The 16206-nt window shown below is 47.9% G+C and overlaps 1 protein-coding gene across 4 annotated transcripts; it reads right to left on the bottom strand.

Annotated features, from left to right (window-relative positions):
• Positions 1-262: 262 nt before the first annotated feature.
• Positions 263-13885, bottom strand: adam9 (ADAM metallopeptidase domain 9). Of its 4 annotated transcripts, XM_029162706.3 has the most exons (24): positions 13504-13882; positions 9974-10074; positions 9246-9304; positions 8862-8940; positions 8087-8163; positions 7825-7999; positions 7688-7753; positions 7418-7489; positions 7174-7343; positions 6782-6863; positions 6445-6578; positions 6190-6361; positions 5802-5894; positions 5579-5686; positions 5384-5474; positions 5193-5298; positions 4491-4674; positions 3606-3686; positions 3245-3350; positions 2949-3096; positions 2748-2856; positions 2412-2441; positions 2248-2306; positions 263-2164 (listed from the first exon to the last, which is right to left on the bottom strand). In XM_029162706.3, the coding sequence occupies exons 1-24, from the start codon at positions 13652-13654 to the stop codon at positions 2095-2097; spliced, it is 2523 nt and encodes an 840-aa protein (XP_029018539.1). In that variant the 5' UTR covers positions 13655-13882; the 3' UTR covers positions 263-2094. The 4 variants fall into 4 exon arrangements, with proteins under 4 accessions (XP_029018539.1, XP_029018540.1, XP_029018541.1 ...); XM_029162707.3 differs by lacking the exon at positions 2412-2441 and having other exon boundaries at positions 13504-13883; XM_029162708.3 differs by lacking the exon at positions 3606-3686 and having other exon boundaries at positions 13504-13883.
• Between the last annotated feature and the right edge of the window lie 2321 nt (positions 13886-16206).

The raw sequence follows: 16206 nt of genomic DNA, 5'->3' as shown, positions 1-16206 counted from the left end.
CTGTATTAGTGTGCATTGTTCATAACAATGCAGACAAAAAAAAGTTTTATACTCTACCCTCTAACCCTGTCTCCACTAAACGTAAACACCCCTGTGTCCAATCTCCCTTTCACCTAACAGCATCTCCAAATCCAGCCCTGTGCACTACCAAACACCACCCACACTCCACTCAATCATCACGTTAACCTGACCAGTTAAACCTCTTCTGAAGATCATCACAGACATATATCCTGTTATTGCATCTTAAAAAAACACCACACTGTGCATACTGGGACTTTTATTTGTACTATTATCTCAAAAATAAAACAAAGTAACATTTTCAGGGTGAAGAAATGTCATACAGCATGTTTCACTCAGATGGACAGACTCAAGTTGTGTGGTAAATAGAAACCAGAGGTGACTGGTAACATTTTCGGTGCTGGTTCGACTCATTTTAGCTGCAGCAGAATCAGTTGGCTGACAGTAATGAGCTGATCTCATGCCTCCATGAGTTCTTGGCACTAAAGGAGCCCTGTGGTAAGTATTTGAATCCTCATTTTGTCAACAATGTGCAAAACACTCAAGACAAGTTAAGAATATGTTAAGCAGGTAAAAAACAATGTCTTCACACGACACAGTGCATCCAGATTCAACATTTGGTTTGTTACATGTGCCGTAAAAATCCCGGTTTGAAACAAAACCAAAGTGAGGTTCATCACTGTTACACCTGTTCAGTCTGGGATGTTCAGCACATTATTAACTAAATGACAAGCAGCGCATTCAATCACTGTTTATCAAACTTCAGAAAAAGAAAAGACACCAAATATCACTTATTTTATAAAACAAAGGCTCCTCTTCTCTTGACCAAATGAAATAAAACAAAAGTCAAATGAACATCGTTGTATGACTGTTGTGATCGCTGTGGTTCCGCTATGGTTTATCCTGTAACCAGCAGTAATGTTGATCTGCCGAACAGTCGATTGCTGGAGTCTAAAGAGCAATGTGAGCATCAATCCTCCTTTCAACAATCAGGTTAGTTCTGCCAGAATCACAGCCATTTAAAATGGACCCTTCAAACAAACTGATCACCAATGTTTGTGTCCTACTGACACATGCACGTGTGACATTACAAATGAATACATGCCATCAATATCTGAACCTCAACATACTGTACCACTTAGATCCACAGGACCGCAACTGAAACCCACAGAGCTTCGCACTCAGGCATCGTTGCACACTGCCATTTTACAATCCCGGAGAGTGTTGACCGGGGCGAGCCGGCTGCAGCAGCAAGGGGTGCGTTACATTCCCACGACAGTGCAGAGCAGAAGGGGAGGTGCACTCAGACAGAGGAAGGAGGACTGAAAGACAGTCCAGGTGAGTGAACAGGTGATGTCTGTCTTCAAAGCAGCCAATCAGTTTAAACCTATTTAATATCTCCACAGACAAAAGAGGCTGGACAGACACAAGTCAATGGGGTCCTGGAGCAGAGTGACCACAAATCTGCAGCCACGTCCGTCTGTGGGGTTAGGTGTAAACTAGCAGAGACACGGGCGGTCCTCACTGCCCTCGAGGTAGCAGGACTGCTTCACTTGTGGTCGTAAACTTCCATTCGTTGATACCTTACACATCTGGTATACAGAACAAAACGTAGAGGCCGGTTCTCTTCATCGGACTTTGGGTTAGTGACTGCTTGAGCTCACACAACACTTTGAACCTGATGATGACAAATGTCAGTGATGACACAATGTCTACGTTGGGACAGTGGAGACAGAGCAACTCACTCACTAGGCTCATAGCACAGCCTCAGTCCACAAATGGATGCACCTGCGATTGCGTAATCTCAATGCTCATCAGAGGTTCAGCAAATGAATTACACCCGATGTTGATGTAAATACTATATGATGGCTTGATTGGCTGCTTTAATGACAAAGCAGACAGGGGTCAGCTGATGGAGCTGACTTCTGACCTCTGACCAAGCTTCAAAGCAAGAAAATAAAGAAAGATGGGTTGTCGAGATCATCAGCCACTTTGGGAGCATCCCACTCCCTTCCTGCTGCCTACATGGTGGACTGAAGCTGAATACAAAAAGGGGAGAAAGGAGACGTCCAGGTGCTAAACCGGTGGAGGAGGAGCAGCTCTTTGAGGCACCAGAGGCTGTGATGCAGCAACAGGTTTTGGTTTCCTGACACGCAGGAAAACACAAGTTAACGACTCTGTGTTAAAAACACTAATATATTTAATGTCTATGGTGAAGGGTTCTCTTACTGTGGAGGAGGAGGGGGCCTCACAGAGTAGGACGGAGCCGTCCGGCTGGTCTCCACCACCTGCTCACAAAAGAAACACATGCCTTAGAATCAGCAGAAAGCAGCTGCAAATGTCTGATTTCCTACAGCTCACATGTAGTAGTGGTAGTATTAGTAGTGTTTTACCTCCGGTGGTGGCAGGAGTTGAGCGTGATGCTTCACATGGAGAGGGGAGACGAGGTCAGTAACACACACAAGCAGCTAGTGCACAGATCACTGCAGACGTCAACACGCTAAGCTGCCGTATGATCATTAGGACTGGTTTATTTTTTCGTTTACTTTCGTTTATATATTTTTAAAAGGTTTGATTCCTAAGACTAGTCTCCTCAGAGCACACGTTAAGGTTCCGTTAAGGCTTCGGACTAGAAACAGGAACACAGACTGATCCAGTGGAGATCGGTAGTAGGTTGTAAGTGGTTTAGTCAGAGTTAGTTAAATGCGCCGCTTCCGTCTGGAACTCACCCCGTCTCTCACGATGTTGGTTGATGTGGTGCTGCTGCGGGCCACAGATGGCGGCTGCGCTCTGGGAGGCGCTGCTCGGCTGGGTTTGGCTAAAGCTGCTTGGTCGGCCCTGGAGAGAGACGGGAGGATGTTAGTTGAGTGCAGCACAGATCAATCATCAGGAGCAGAGTCTGGCCATGAGAAGGCTAAAGTGACACTCACTGGTAACCCTGCGATCTCTTCCTGCGGCTCAGCCCAAGTCGACTCAGCACCTCCTTCCTGCGTAGGAAAACAAATGCACCCAGAGCGAGGAGAGGAAGAATGATGAAGAAAAAGACCAACAGCCCGTCCCTCAGAGACGTGTCTTTATCTGGGGGCGACAGAGGAGCAAGTAGTGAGCCAGCACGTGCAGCAGCAGGCCGTCGCCACCATTCAGTGTTTGTCGTGCATCAGTTTGCTGAAGACGTGTGTCAGCCAGGTTCAATCTACAACAACTACACAGTGAAAAGCGCCTGTACCGTTCCAGGTGGGGCCACTGTCCACGCTGCCCCCGTGACCTCTGGCCTCACAGAACGGCGGCTCCCAGCCGTCATCACAGTGACAGTTCCTGTTGCTGTTACACACCTGAGACACACACAGATTACAACACCATCAGGGCCGATGCTGTTTGGAAGCGGAGTCACTGTGTCTGACTGTTTCATACAAGAAGCTTCATCAGTTTCAGGTAAGAAAACCAAGCCTGAGACGAGTCGCAGGAGGCGTGACTCATGCCTTTATCCAGAAACCATGACCCATCTTCCAGATGCGTTGTCATGTAATCTGGTAATCTGGCTACATTCAGTTGAACAGGGTGCCCTGTTTGACTCAGCTGAGACTCACCCCGTGTCCGTGACATTTCCTCCCCACGTCACAGTCGTAGCGCAGTACATCCACACTGCGGCACTCAAAGTTCATGCACACCTGGACACCACAAAAGAAGACTTGACTCTTGTATGCTGTAATGCCTGTATGTCTTTGTGCTTCTCCTGTGCTTTTCTTATTCTGCATAGTAATCATGTGCTCTGTAACTGATTAGGCTCGGCACTGAATCTCTCTCACCCTCAATAGCCCTGTCGTACATCAAGTGTTGACATCTGATGTTCTGTTTGACTATTTCTTTATGGTCTGTGTCTGTCTTTCACACCGCGGTCTGGCTCCCTCCTATGTGATTCCTCACCAGGCCTGAGGCCGTAAAACCTAGTGCATCTTGTCTTTGAAGCTTGGTGTTCCTTCCTTCCTGATAACAAGACACCGATGATGCAGAATGTAAACATTCTCACTCACGGCAAGACAAGGAGACACGAGCAATTTGATTGGTCCAGAGAGACATTCCATTTCATTCACGGTGTATGTTCTGACCCTCCCAGCTGGCTTTGTGATTTGCTTTCCTCACTTTTTTCTTTATTATCTCAATAAATTAAACTAAAGGACGACTCTCTCATCTGCCTTTTATTACAAAATTTCCAGCACATATGCCCTTTCCTATCCCCCTCATCCTATTTCCTTCCTTCCTAATCCTTTTTTCCTTCTGCTGGTTCATTACCTCATTTCCTTCCTAATCCTCATTTTTTTTATTTCTCTTTTACCTTGTTTCAACTTTATTGTTCTTCCTCCCCATCTTTCCTATCTTCTTCTCTCTCTTTTACCTTGTTTCAACTTTATTGTTCTTCCTCCCCATCTTTCCTATCTTCTTCTCTACTCTTTCCTATCCTGTTTCCTCCTCACCTTGTTGTCACCACACTTGGTTCCCTCGTTCACCATTCCTGGATCAGGGACGTCTGATCCCAGCATAAAATCAACTCCAAAACATTTCCCTGCAGCAGTCGGCGTGCTGATGATTGATGGCTCAATACCAAAAACTGTCGTTGTTTGGACATTGGAACACTGCAGCTTCCCACACAAAGCGTTTCTATAGAGACAAGACAAACATGAACAGAGAACTGAAGGTGTCTAACATCTGCAAAGATATTACATACAGTATCCAATGAAATGATCTAATGAAGACACATCTCAAAAGACAAATGTCACACCAGACACACATGCTGAACTCATTTAAAAAAACTTTCTCTCTTGCTCCATAAACACTTCCCAACATTCTACTGGACTGCCCTAGTTAAGCCTCTGGTCTCCTTTCTACGGACCTGTGGTGTCGTGAGGCAGCATGTGGTTGAGCTATGTTACCCAGACTTTGTGTTTTTGGATGCTGGGTTCTAGTTCTGCAGGCTGTTCCTACACGACCATCTGGGTCTCACTACAACCACTGAATAGCTTTGCTGCTTCTGTCCCAGCAGGTTTACCTGTGGAACGATCTGCGGAACCGGTCGTTCCAGATCTGTGATCCCCCACACAGTACTACACCATCAGTACGGTGCAGGAGCTCTGATGCTGTGGTGTGAACTGGGCTGAGTGTGGGTGTTTTCGCGGTACCTGCTCTCACACTTCTTGTAGCCAAAGTTCTGGTAACCACAGTTGCCAAAACGATCTCCTTTACTATTGACGTTTTTAAAGCAGAGTTCAGGAGCTGCCTTGGCCTCTGCGGAAGAGGAGAGGAAGAAAACATTCAAACCTTTGGTGGTATGCGATGTGAAAACGTCTCAATGAGCACAGATGGTACATACTGGACCCAAATATGGCCTGACACTGTCCGTCATAGTGCTGACACTTCCCATTGTAACAGTAGGCCTGCTGGTTCCGGCACGGGTGGCCGTTCTGAAGCGCATAGACGGGAAACCCGACTTCGTGAGTAACTTATGAGAAGTCAAGGCTGTGGTGCATGGAGGCAGCTCAGCATGCAGGTACAGGGTAAAGGTCACCTGAACAAAGACGTCACTCTGACAGAAGGAGGAGGAGCCGTTGCAGTACTCTGGTAGATCACACTCGCTGTCTGTAGAGGAGCGACACACCGAGCCCCCAGGGAGAAACTAAACACGGACCAGAGGAACACAGCACCTTTTGAAATGTGACTGTAGAGCTTCTTATTTTGGAGCGCTGCTAGTGTTACGTCTCAACTGGTGATGTTTAGGACATAACGTCTACCTGACAACGGAGGCAGCACTCTCCATACGCACACTGGGCATCAGGCTTCAGCCTGCAGGTCCTGAACTCACAGCAGGGGTCATCCTCACACTCCTGCATGGGCAGGCAGGCAGGCAGGCAGGCGCGCGCACACACACACACACACACACACACACACACACACACACACACACACACACTTTTAAATATTTACTCATACTTTGCATTTAAACCTGATGCAGATACACAGAAGTGTAGCTGCTACCTGAGTTTTACACAGTATCACAGTGAACCACAGGCAGAACACAGGAGGCCACTCTTGGTAAGTTAGAGAGCTGCACTGAGCTCAGTGTTTTATTTACCGGGATAACAAGTTTTGCAATGCCGGAACAATAAAACGTCCACAGACCTTCTGTGAGCCACAGTCACACTCCTCCCCCACATCCACCAGCCTGTTCCCACAGTAGGGGGCGCTATAGGCCTCGTCGGGCCGGGGAACGTTCAGGAGACATGTTCCTCCCGTCAACAAAATCATCTTCTCAAAATCATCAGCACTACAGCTGCTGAAGTTTCTGGATCCTCTGCAGAGACAGGAAACGAGAACACACTGGATAAAAAGGGCGCCTGTCCATAACCGCTACGCGTCACACATGCAGCATCTTACGTGGCTCCAGAGTTCATGATGCAGGCGCCGGTGGGGCAGCTACAGGAGCGGCCGTCATCATGGTTCATCCCCAGGTTGTGACCGAGCTCATGAGCCACGATGGACGCGAACAGCACAACATTGTTGTTGGTGAACTGAGAGGGAGACATTTCCATAGGTCGTTAGAATGACTGAAGCAGCAGTTTGTTAGTTGGTAGTTTACTTTGTACAACGGGTTTTGAAGTGAGGTTCATTCTTTAGATATATTTTTTAGACATTCGCTTGTTACCACGTGACATTTTAACGTAACGCTGGTGTTGAACAGAACAGCATCACAGTGAGGTAATCCTTGACGTACCGCGTTGATCCCTCCCCCGTGACTCCTGGAGCACACGGTGGACACGAAGGCCATCCCAGCCGTTGAGCCGAAATTCTGCTTCCTGTGAACAGCATCATCATCAGAGGGGGCGTTACAGTGTGTTGTGTTACAGTGCAAGTCTGTTGTGTTACAGTGCGTGTGTGTCTGTTGTGTTGCAGTGCGTGTGTGTCTGTTGTGTTGCAGTGCGTGCATGTCTGTTGTGTTGCAGTGCGTGCGTGTGTTGCAGTGCATGTGCGTTTGTTACAGTGCGTGTGTTGTGTTACGGTGCGTCCGTGTGTTGTGTTACGGTGCGTGTCTGTTGTGTTACGGTGCGTGCACGTGTTACCGTGCGTGCACGTGTTGCGTTACAGAGTGTGTGTTTGATTACTAACAGGATCAGCTGTGCAGAGTCATGCCGGCGTCGAGGAACCAGCTCTTTCTCTCTCCACTGGGTGAAGAGACTCAGCACTTCTCCGGCTCCTCCCTCAGTCCTGATCAGGTTCTGCTGAGTCCAGATCTCCAGACCGACCAGAACCACCCGGACATTCAGCTGCACATAGATCTGACAACAGAACAGAGCTCAATTTAGAACTGGACGGCTTGAAACATGAGCTGTGGACAGTGCGGGTCACTCACGCTGTCCACAACGTTGGCCAGAGAAATCATGTCCTCCCTCACCGCCGTGTCGTTCCTGTTCATGTACTTGTACTGAGGACACAGTAGAACACTGAGGTTTTCGAAAGTGGCAGGCTAATGTGAAGATGAGCATGAAATCCGGTTGATTCAGCAGTTCAAAGCTTGGTCACAGTCTTGAATTGAGGGTTTGGTTGAAAATATTTAGATGTGCAGGAGTCCTAAAAACACGGATCGAGTATGTGCCACAGGCATCACTGAGTTGTGTCTCACCCTGTCATTGTCGACCACCAACAGAAGCTCCACGTAGTGAGTCTGATGCAGGACGGCTCGCTTCATCTGTGGACAGACAGGAAATCACTGAGCGCTAAAACGGACGGGCCCAAACGGACCCAAGCCCCCAGACTCACCCTGCTGTGCTGCCTGTGGGGGACCTGGTCCGTGGCGCTGCCGGGCCCGTGGTGTGGCGTCCCACAGCCCCGCGGCTGCGCCTTCACGTCCCGCAGACGGTACAAGCGGTGCTGGTCAGGCCCCAACGCCAGCGGCTCAATACCGTAGCTGTCATCGGTGAGATGCAACACTCCCCTGGAGACGGACAGTTAGTTACTGAATAATTACAGTCCAAAGCAGAAGCAGAGCAGCTCGACCTCAGGGGCCCAGTGTGTGTGGTACCTAAGGCCGTGGCAGATGCTCATGGCCACAGAGGAGCCCTCCATGTGCTGAATGAAGCCCCGATAGTGACAGTGGTTCTGTAAAAGAACACATGGCTCACAATTTCATAAACCACACACACACATTCTGCTGCAGCCAGATTTCACACAACAGGAATCAACCGTGCTTCTGGTTTATTGGACATTAGTGAAGATTGGCTGCACATCAAGTGCTTTCACTTCACCAATTGTACAGTAGAATTTGGTGCTTGCTCCTCCAGTTAATCAGAGGAAGAAGAAGCAGTGACGAACAATCGTCTGCCTGGAATAGGAGGATCCTTTGCTGGGCTATGAAGCCGGGCATGAATCATGTCAGTGTATCAGGACTTTAACTTCTCCACTGTTTCTGCAGCTTCACACAAAACTAGAATTAATTAGGTTTTTACTGCACCTGCAATAAACGCGATCAACGCATTGACATGTTGCGATTCTGAAATGCTTCCTGTCACACACAGCACAAACGTTCCTCCCCTCAACACAGATGGAGGAACCTACGGTATGTCAATGAAAACCAACATGTGCATGTTTTCTGCATCTGCCAACAACAAATACCAGTGCACAGGTTGCAGAACTGCCAGCAATCTTCTCCTCCTGAAACAACAATACTGCGTCAATGTTACTATGGTTTTGGATGATGAGTCACTAGGGTCATTGTTGTTTGTTGGCACCTTCCTAAAGCTGATTCTTATTCATATTTTAGAGCAGCATGGAGCTTGGGATTTGGCTGTGTGCTTTACCTGTACGGGTGGTCTGGACGTGATGATCGATCCATTGGGGCTATAGGTGAACACTGTGAAGTCAGCAGGCAGCAGCAGCCTGGAAACGACACCGGCCAATGTTCAACAATCCTTTTGGGCTGTTATAACAATTGTTCTCACTACAACCAGCCTGTATGTAATGACTGGCTAATGGTAGCCTAATGACAAGCTAATGACAAACTGATGAGCTAATGACAAGCTAATATCAGGTTAATAAGAGGCTAAAGACAGGCTAACAGGTTGTTGTGTATTTAGATTCTTATTCTAACACATTTTAGGTCATATTTCCTTGGATTATTTTTTCAAGGAAACAAAAATCTAAAAGATAGAAACAATTTATGAAACCTAATAATTCGTACTCACTTATTTCTCTGTAGATGAACAACATGATCGTTTCCATCCACAGTGATGATGTAAGACACCTGCACCAACAGAAACCACGACAGCACGTTAACACTGAGGCACACAAAGCACACCCAGGACAAGGCTTGGTTCTGTCAGACCTCTGTCACACAACACATGAACAATGACCTGCCTCTGAATTCGATCTTCAGGAAGTTCCACGGAACGCTAGAGTTCAACGTATGTGTGTGTGTGTGTGTGTGTGTGTGTGAGCGCGCGCGCGCCCACACACACACACACACACGTCACGCTGAGCTGCTGTTTCATGAACCCTGCTGGGATGATGCTGATGACCTTGTTCTCCCAGACCGACTAACGTAGAGCAACGGCTCTGAGGCTCTGAGCAGAAGCAGGTTGCTTTTGTTTCCTGCTCTTGAGTGGGAGAAGGTGCAGCTTTGGGCCAGGTGCCATTCTAAAGACTAGATCGAGCAAATTCCCACAAAGCACCTGGCACCAGCAAAAATTCACACAGAACGGTCCACAAGGCCAGAACAGCTCCCAGCCACGACAGCGTCGCCGTGTTGGTCCCCAGGACAACTTAGTCTTCCTGACCTTCTGCTTTGTTAGGTTCTGACTTTAAGCTTCACCGGGAACGATTACATCAGTGTGTTTAACAGGAATTCTGCTGCTGACTCAGCGAGAGCACAGAGCAACACCGTCTGTTGGAGGTCAAAGGTTAAACAATGTACCTCATTAGGTGGGTTGCCGTCCACATCTCGCCTCAGCCTGCCTCCTATCAGTCGAGGGACAGTCAGCTGATATGAAGAGGGATGTTCAGTCTCCTGCCAGTCTGCAGAAAGAAACATCTGTGAGAGAACAGAGCGGAGAAAAGTCCTCTGACCTGAGGTCTGAGCTCAGTTCCACAGTGCAAGGAACCAGTGATTAATCTTGAGTTTCACCCAAACACACTAATAAGATAAGACTTTATTAATCCCACAGAGGGGAAATTCTTTTGTTTTACAGCAGCAAAGTGACATAGAACACATCAGACAAAGCAGCAGGATAGAACAAAATAGACAGCAGTATTGACCACACAAGAAAACTAAAACACTAACTTTAAATAAAAATTAAAGTAAACTTTAAGTTTGAAAAAATATTGTGCATATCGACAGCATTGCATACGGCATATTAACAGGTGGACGGTTGATGAGGTTACTGCACATCTTTACTTACAGTATAAAATCAGAGATACTGCACATATATTGCACACTGATATTGATAAGATGATTTTGATGAAGTGGGTGATACTGTCCAGTCCGATGTCTGTGGGAGCAATGACCTGCGGTAGCTCCTTCCTGCACTGTGGGTGTAAGAGTCTGTGCTGTTAGACCAGTCCAGTTTCAAGTTGAGGTGAACACCCAGGTATTTAATAACAGTGTAAATAATAGCAGTCTCAACTACTTGGTTTTGCTGGTGACTGTCCTCACACCAGCTCACAAAGTCAGCGATGACCCTCGTTCCTCGTAATACACTCAGATGGAAACTTGACCCAAAAGACCAGACATCTAAACACAAGATGAGCAACATAGCTTATGCATTCCAGTGTAGTGAAGAGTCTCGGACATCACAGCCACTACACGGAACGATGAACCAGCACAGACGGAACAACACATCAGGCCCAGTTTCAGCAGTGGCTCTCCATCTGAATGACAAAGGCTTCATTTGCAGACACCATATTCACATTCAGGACACAGAAGACAAGGGGTTTGAGAGAGGGGTGAGGAAAGCAAGCGTACATGACCAACAGTCCAACAGAGAGGAGGTCCAACGACCCTAAGGAGCCAAGTAGTGGAAGGTCCACACCCATTCATACCCCCAGCCCAGCCCAGCCCCCGAGGCAGCTTAAAGGGGATACAGTGAGAAGCTGTAGAACAGCGTCAGGCCTGCAGGAAACCAAGTCCACACCCTGAGGCTGGAAACGACTGGCATGTGACCTGAACAGCTTCTACAGTCGGTTTGAAAGGAACCACCTCACACCTCCTGGCCACACAATATAAATACACTGAAGATCTGTGAAGGAGACGTCTGTCGCAGAACACCAGAAAGGCTCCAGGACCTGACGGTGTGACCCCAACCTGCCTCAGAGTCTGTGCTGAGCAGCCGGCACCGATCTTCACCCAGACCTTCAAGCCCTCTGCATCTGTCTACAGTGTCCAACTGCTTCAGACCGTCCACCATCGTGTCCCTCCCTAAGACGTCCTCCATCAGCAGCCTGAACGACCACAGGCCTGTCACCCTGACGTCTGTGGTCATGAAGACCTTTGAGAGGCTGGTGCGGAGGCATCTGAAGGAGCTCACAGACCTCCTGCTGGACCCCCTGCAGTTCACCTACATGAAAAACAGGCCACAGGATGATGCAGGAAACCTGGGACTGCACCACATCCTGCAGCACCTGGATCTCCCTGGCACATATGTCAGGATCCTGTTCGTGGACTTCAGCGCAACCAACACCATCACCCAAGAAATAAACTGACCCAACTCACCGTCCCCAATTCCATGTGTCACGAGATCAGGAGCTTTCTGACTGACAGGAGGCAGCAGCTGAGGCTGGGCAGCGTCACATCTGGCAGCATCAGCACCCCCCCTTCTCCCTGTACACTAATGACTGCACCTCAGGGAACCCGTCTATGCAGACGACATGACCGTCGTTGGGCTCCAGGACGGTGATGAGTCTGCATAGAAACAGGAGGTGGAGCAGCTGGTCCAGTGGTGCAGTCAGAACCAGCTGGAGCTCAACACGCTCAAGACTGTGAGGATGACGGTGAAGAAGCGCCTGCCCCCCTCACCATCCACAACAACAGTGTCCACCGTGGACTCATTCAGGTTCCTCGGGTCCACGAGCTCCCAGAACCTGAAGTGCACCTCCATCACTGTGTGGTTTGGTTCAGCCACCAAACAGGACAGACACAGACTGCAGAGGGGGGTCCGGTCAGCAGAGAAGATCATCAGGACCGAGCTTCCTTCCAACCAACACCTGTACCGGGCCAGACTCAGGAACCCGGCAGCAAACCTCACCGCTGACCCCACACACAAACTGTTCAAGCTCCTCCCTCTGGCAGAGCTATGGCCACCAGAACCACCAGAACCACCAGAACCACCAGACAGAGTCAGCTTCTTCTCCCAGACTGTTTTTGAGCTGAACTCTCCACTCACACGAAACAAGTCTCAGTGCTCAATGACCATAAATGTGCAATAGGGGCAAATAATTTAAAATACGTATGTTAATAATTCTTAGTAGAGAGTACAAACAGACAGAGTAGGGCTGAATAAATTCCCTCGCTGGTCCTGTACCGACTTGGGAATATTCTGATTCTCTGTTCACATAACGAGCCCACCGTTTACAGGTGGGAGCGAAACCTCACTGAAGGACAAACGTGTGGCCTTCAGCCAACTACACCTGATGGAGCTCCTGGAAGGTGGTGAAACGTTTCTAGGCAAATCAATGGCTCAACGTTCTTTGGTTCCAGATGTCCTACGCTCTGTAATGTCCCTAAAGCAACACACAGGGGTCATTAGCCACTGCTAGTAAATGTGCTATAACCGACTGAAACACGTTTCACGTGCTTTACACTATATTCGCCTGGTGCAGCGGACGTGACACGCTCACACCGACAGGGGCGCTGTTCCGCTACCGGCCCACGGCTAGCGCTAGCTAGCTAGGCTACAGTCGACGCTTAACACCCACGTGATGAACGCGGGCTTTCGTCGCCCCGAGGAGATTCGCGTCTTTTCCGGTTGTGTGTTTCTGGCAATAAGCGGCTTATAGGGAATAAAGCTGACGGAGCTGCTCGCTTCACACTCACGGAGGCGGTTGCCCGGCGGGTTACACTAATAATAGCACATTATAATGCTTCAATTAGTGAAGAATTAGAAAACTCGAATTTCAATTAAACAACGCTGAGGTGTTGATTCATAGATAAACTAAGCGACAGCACTCAGTAAATCCAGTTATCGTCCAATATTAAATACGAGTCGTTTTTACCGAATAGCCCGCACCCAGACGGGTTCTGCTGGAGGTTCCTTCCTCGTTAGACGGACTTTCCGCTGCTGCTGTCAAACTGTAATTAAAGGCTGCTGTTTGTGGGACCTCTTTAGTTTAGTGTAAAGTGCCTTCAGATAACTTTGTAGTGATTTGGTGCTCTATAAACAGAGCGGAACGGAACCAAAAGCCACCTTCCAGTGGGAGGGAAACCTCCCCCCCCCCCCCCCCTCCCCTCACCTCCACACGCAGCGTCTGCGCTGAGCAGCAGCAGGCAGCACACCTCCAGCAGCTGTCTGACGCCCATCTCAGTGTGGAGAAATAACGTCACCACGCAGCCTCCGACTCCGACTCGTTTCCGCAGGTTTGACTCTAGATGTTCCGCTTTCATGCTAAGCACCCAGTCGAGCTGTCCGTCCTGCGCTCGGGCGAGCCATTCCCGCAGCGCCTCAGCGCGTCGCTTCGACCGTCGAACAAGCGATCAGTTCGGCTCTGAGGTGGTGTTCCGGTCGGTGGAGAAGTTTCTGAAGCCCAAACTGAGCTTATTGAGTCCGGACTGCAAACAGCTGACGGTTCCCCTGGAAAGTACAAGCGTCAAGCCCGCAGAAGAAGAACAGCAGCTTCCTGTGGAGCACTTCAAAATAAGAGTGCCCTTTAAAAAGAATACAAGTACTGAGAAACGCCGCACTATGAAGTACGAGGCGCCAGTGCAGTGCCCCCAGTCGCATCCAAACGTAATAGCTTTGTCTTGAACATTCTTTTATTTAACTAAAGCAATTGCACATTCAAAATACTTACAAAGAATTAAAGAAACTTATTCAAAAAAGTGTACATATATGAATAACTTAAAGTACCTATTTATACTCCCAAAGTAAAAAGTGTAAACAAACGGCTTTGAGACCACATAGTTTATGCTTTTGAGTCCACTGAAATGTTCTTGCATCATAGTAGCAGGTTTTGATCAGTTTGAGCCAAGAGAATCTTCTTTCAGCAGCAGCCACTGTAACAGGAAGAGTGGCAGAGAATCGCAGAGCAACCCACGTGCTGGGGTACGTTTCTGCCAGCTTCGTGATGCTGCTGCATCACTGCTTGGTTGTGCTGCTGATGTGGAGGCGGCAGGAGGATTTAGTAATAAAACACACGATTTTAAGAAAATAAAATACACATAAAAAGCCTAGACACACACGCAGGCTGTATCTCTACGACTAGTGCAACAGTGTCACAGACAGACAGGCCATCGAAAAGACAAATCTGACAAGGCAAATGGACTTTCTTCAGCACGTGAGGAATCAAGGGACATTGTAGAAGATGTAGTCACTGAGATGTTTCAAACTTATCAGCCACTGGAGACAATTGGTAAAAAAGAAACAAATATATGTAAAGACAAATGAAAAGAAGGGACACCAGGGCACAGTTAAAGAGCTGATCAGAGCGGAAGATGAGGTTGATGACAAAACTAGAAGGGCAAACAGCGGCGCTAAGGAAAACTTGTACAACAATGTCACAGACAACCAAGACATGGAGACAAACCAGGATGAGGGAAGCTTTATTGCCAGGTCCTGTAGAGCGCACTGTAGCGGATTCAAACCAGTAGTTTGATATTAATGCAGAAACATTGATATCCCTCAAAGTCCTCAGGTTTATTTTAAAGCTGAAACCACGGTTGTATCAATCTAGTCAACGCCGGATGTCAATTCACTGATTAACCAATAAACAATCTGCGAAAGTGAAATGTGCCAATTTGTGATAAAACCAAATCAGTCGTGAATTCTTGTCGTGGTTCAGTGACCTCTGCTTAAATGTGAAGAACAATGCTGTTATGCACTCGCCCGCTGGTTCAGAAACCCGTCACACTTACCTGGCCACAACCCGCTGACCAGGTCGCAGGGGAACAAGAGGGAGACCCCAAGTGCACGACCCAGAAGTGACAGTTTATTAGACACAAAACCACTGCAGAGCAGGACTCAGCTCCAACACAAAACGCCAGAATTAAAAAATCACTGCTATGCAGGAAAACACTGTCACTTCCATAAACCTAAAACGCTCCGTAACACTACGGCTGTTAGGGAAATTGTTAGTTCCCTTTGTAAATCTTAAATAAAGCAGACACAATCAGTTGAGACCTTCTTCAGGATTTTACTTGCAAGGAGTGAGCAGTTTATAGCAAAGGCCACTTCCTCCGACAAACAATGACACTTATTTATATGGTCTGATTTACTTCAACTGACCACAGAGTTTACGTCAGCACCTTCAGGTTTCCACTCTGCTGCTGCTTCAATCAGACAAACTATCATTAATGTATTTTATGAGGACCCAGTCTTCTTTTACCTCGTGAGCCACTCACGGAATTTAAGATACCTTAGGATTTACTCTTCATACTGGCCTGATCTGTGTCCTGGCCCTGGTTCAGGATCCCGTCACCTCGCCTCGTCCGAACTGGGCAGGAATTCACCTCCCAGGATTTTCTGCAGGTTCCAAACCTGGCTGTGCACAGACTTCAGTCGCTGACTCGATGTCCCTGCAAAGAGAGGATCTTGGGATCCCGGACGAGCCCCCAATTATGTTAGGGAAATTGTTAGTTCCATATGTAAATCTTAAATAAAGCAGACACAATCAGTTGCGACCTTCTTCAGGATTTTACTTGCAAGGAGTGAGCAGTTTACAACAAAGGCAACTTCCTCTCACTGAAGACAAGACAAGGATTCAGCTCAAAATATGTATTGCATTCTGGGAGGTGCATATTAGTGCAATGTTCTCTGCACAAAGCAAGCATTGGGCTCATCAGATAAGGATGCTACACACCGGTACTCCCTATTTCTTGCAGAGCAGAAGGGAGGAAACTTCAAAGCTATAGCACAGCTAACGAGGCTTCAGCAAAATATGTTTCAATGATTAAATGCAATATTTTTCCAACAACGGGCAAAACCTAAAAGTGAACACAAG

Source organism: Betta splendens, chromosome 9 (genome assembly GCF_900634795.4).
Source record: "Betta splendens chromosome 9, fBetSpl5.4, whole genome shotgun sequence".
NCBI classification, from domain to species: domain Eukaryota; kingdom Metazoa; phylum Chordata; class Actinopteri; order Anabantiformes; family Osphronemidae; genus Betta; species Betta splendens.
This window is presented reverse-complemented; position numbering and strand designations above follow the sequence as displayed.

Coding starts and splice junctions, on each gene's coding strand:
- adam9 (XM_029162706.3), bottom strand. CDS start 13,654: ATGAAAGCGGAACATCTAGAGTCAAACCTGCGGAAACGAGTCGGAGTC. Junction 8,164..8,861: donor CGTCCAGACCACCCGTACAG/GTAAAGCACACA, acceptor GTTCTTTTACAG/AACCACTGTCACTATCGGGG. Junction 2,307..2,411: donor AACTCCTGCCACCACCGGAG/GTAAAACACTAC, acceptor TTTTGTGAGCAG/GTGGTGGAGACCAGCCGGAC.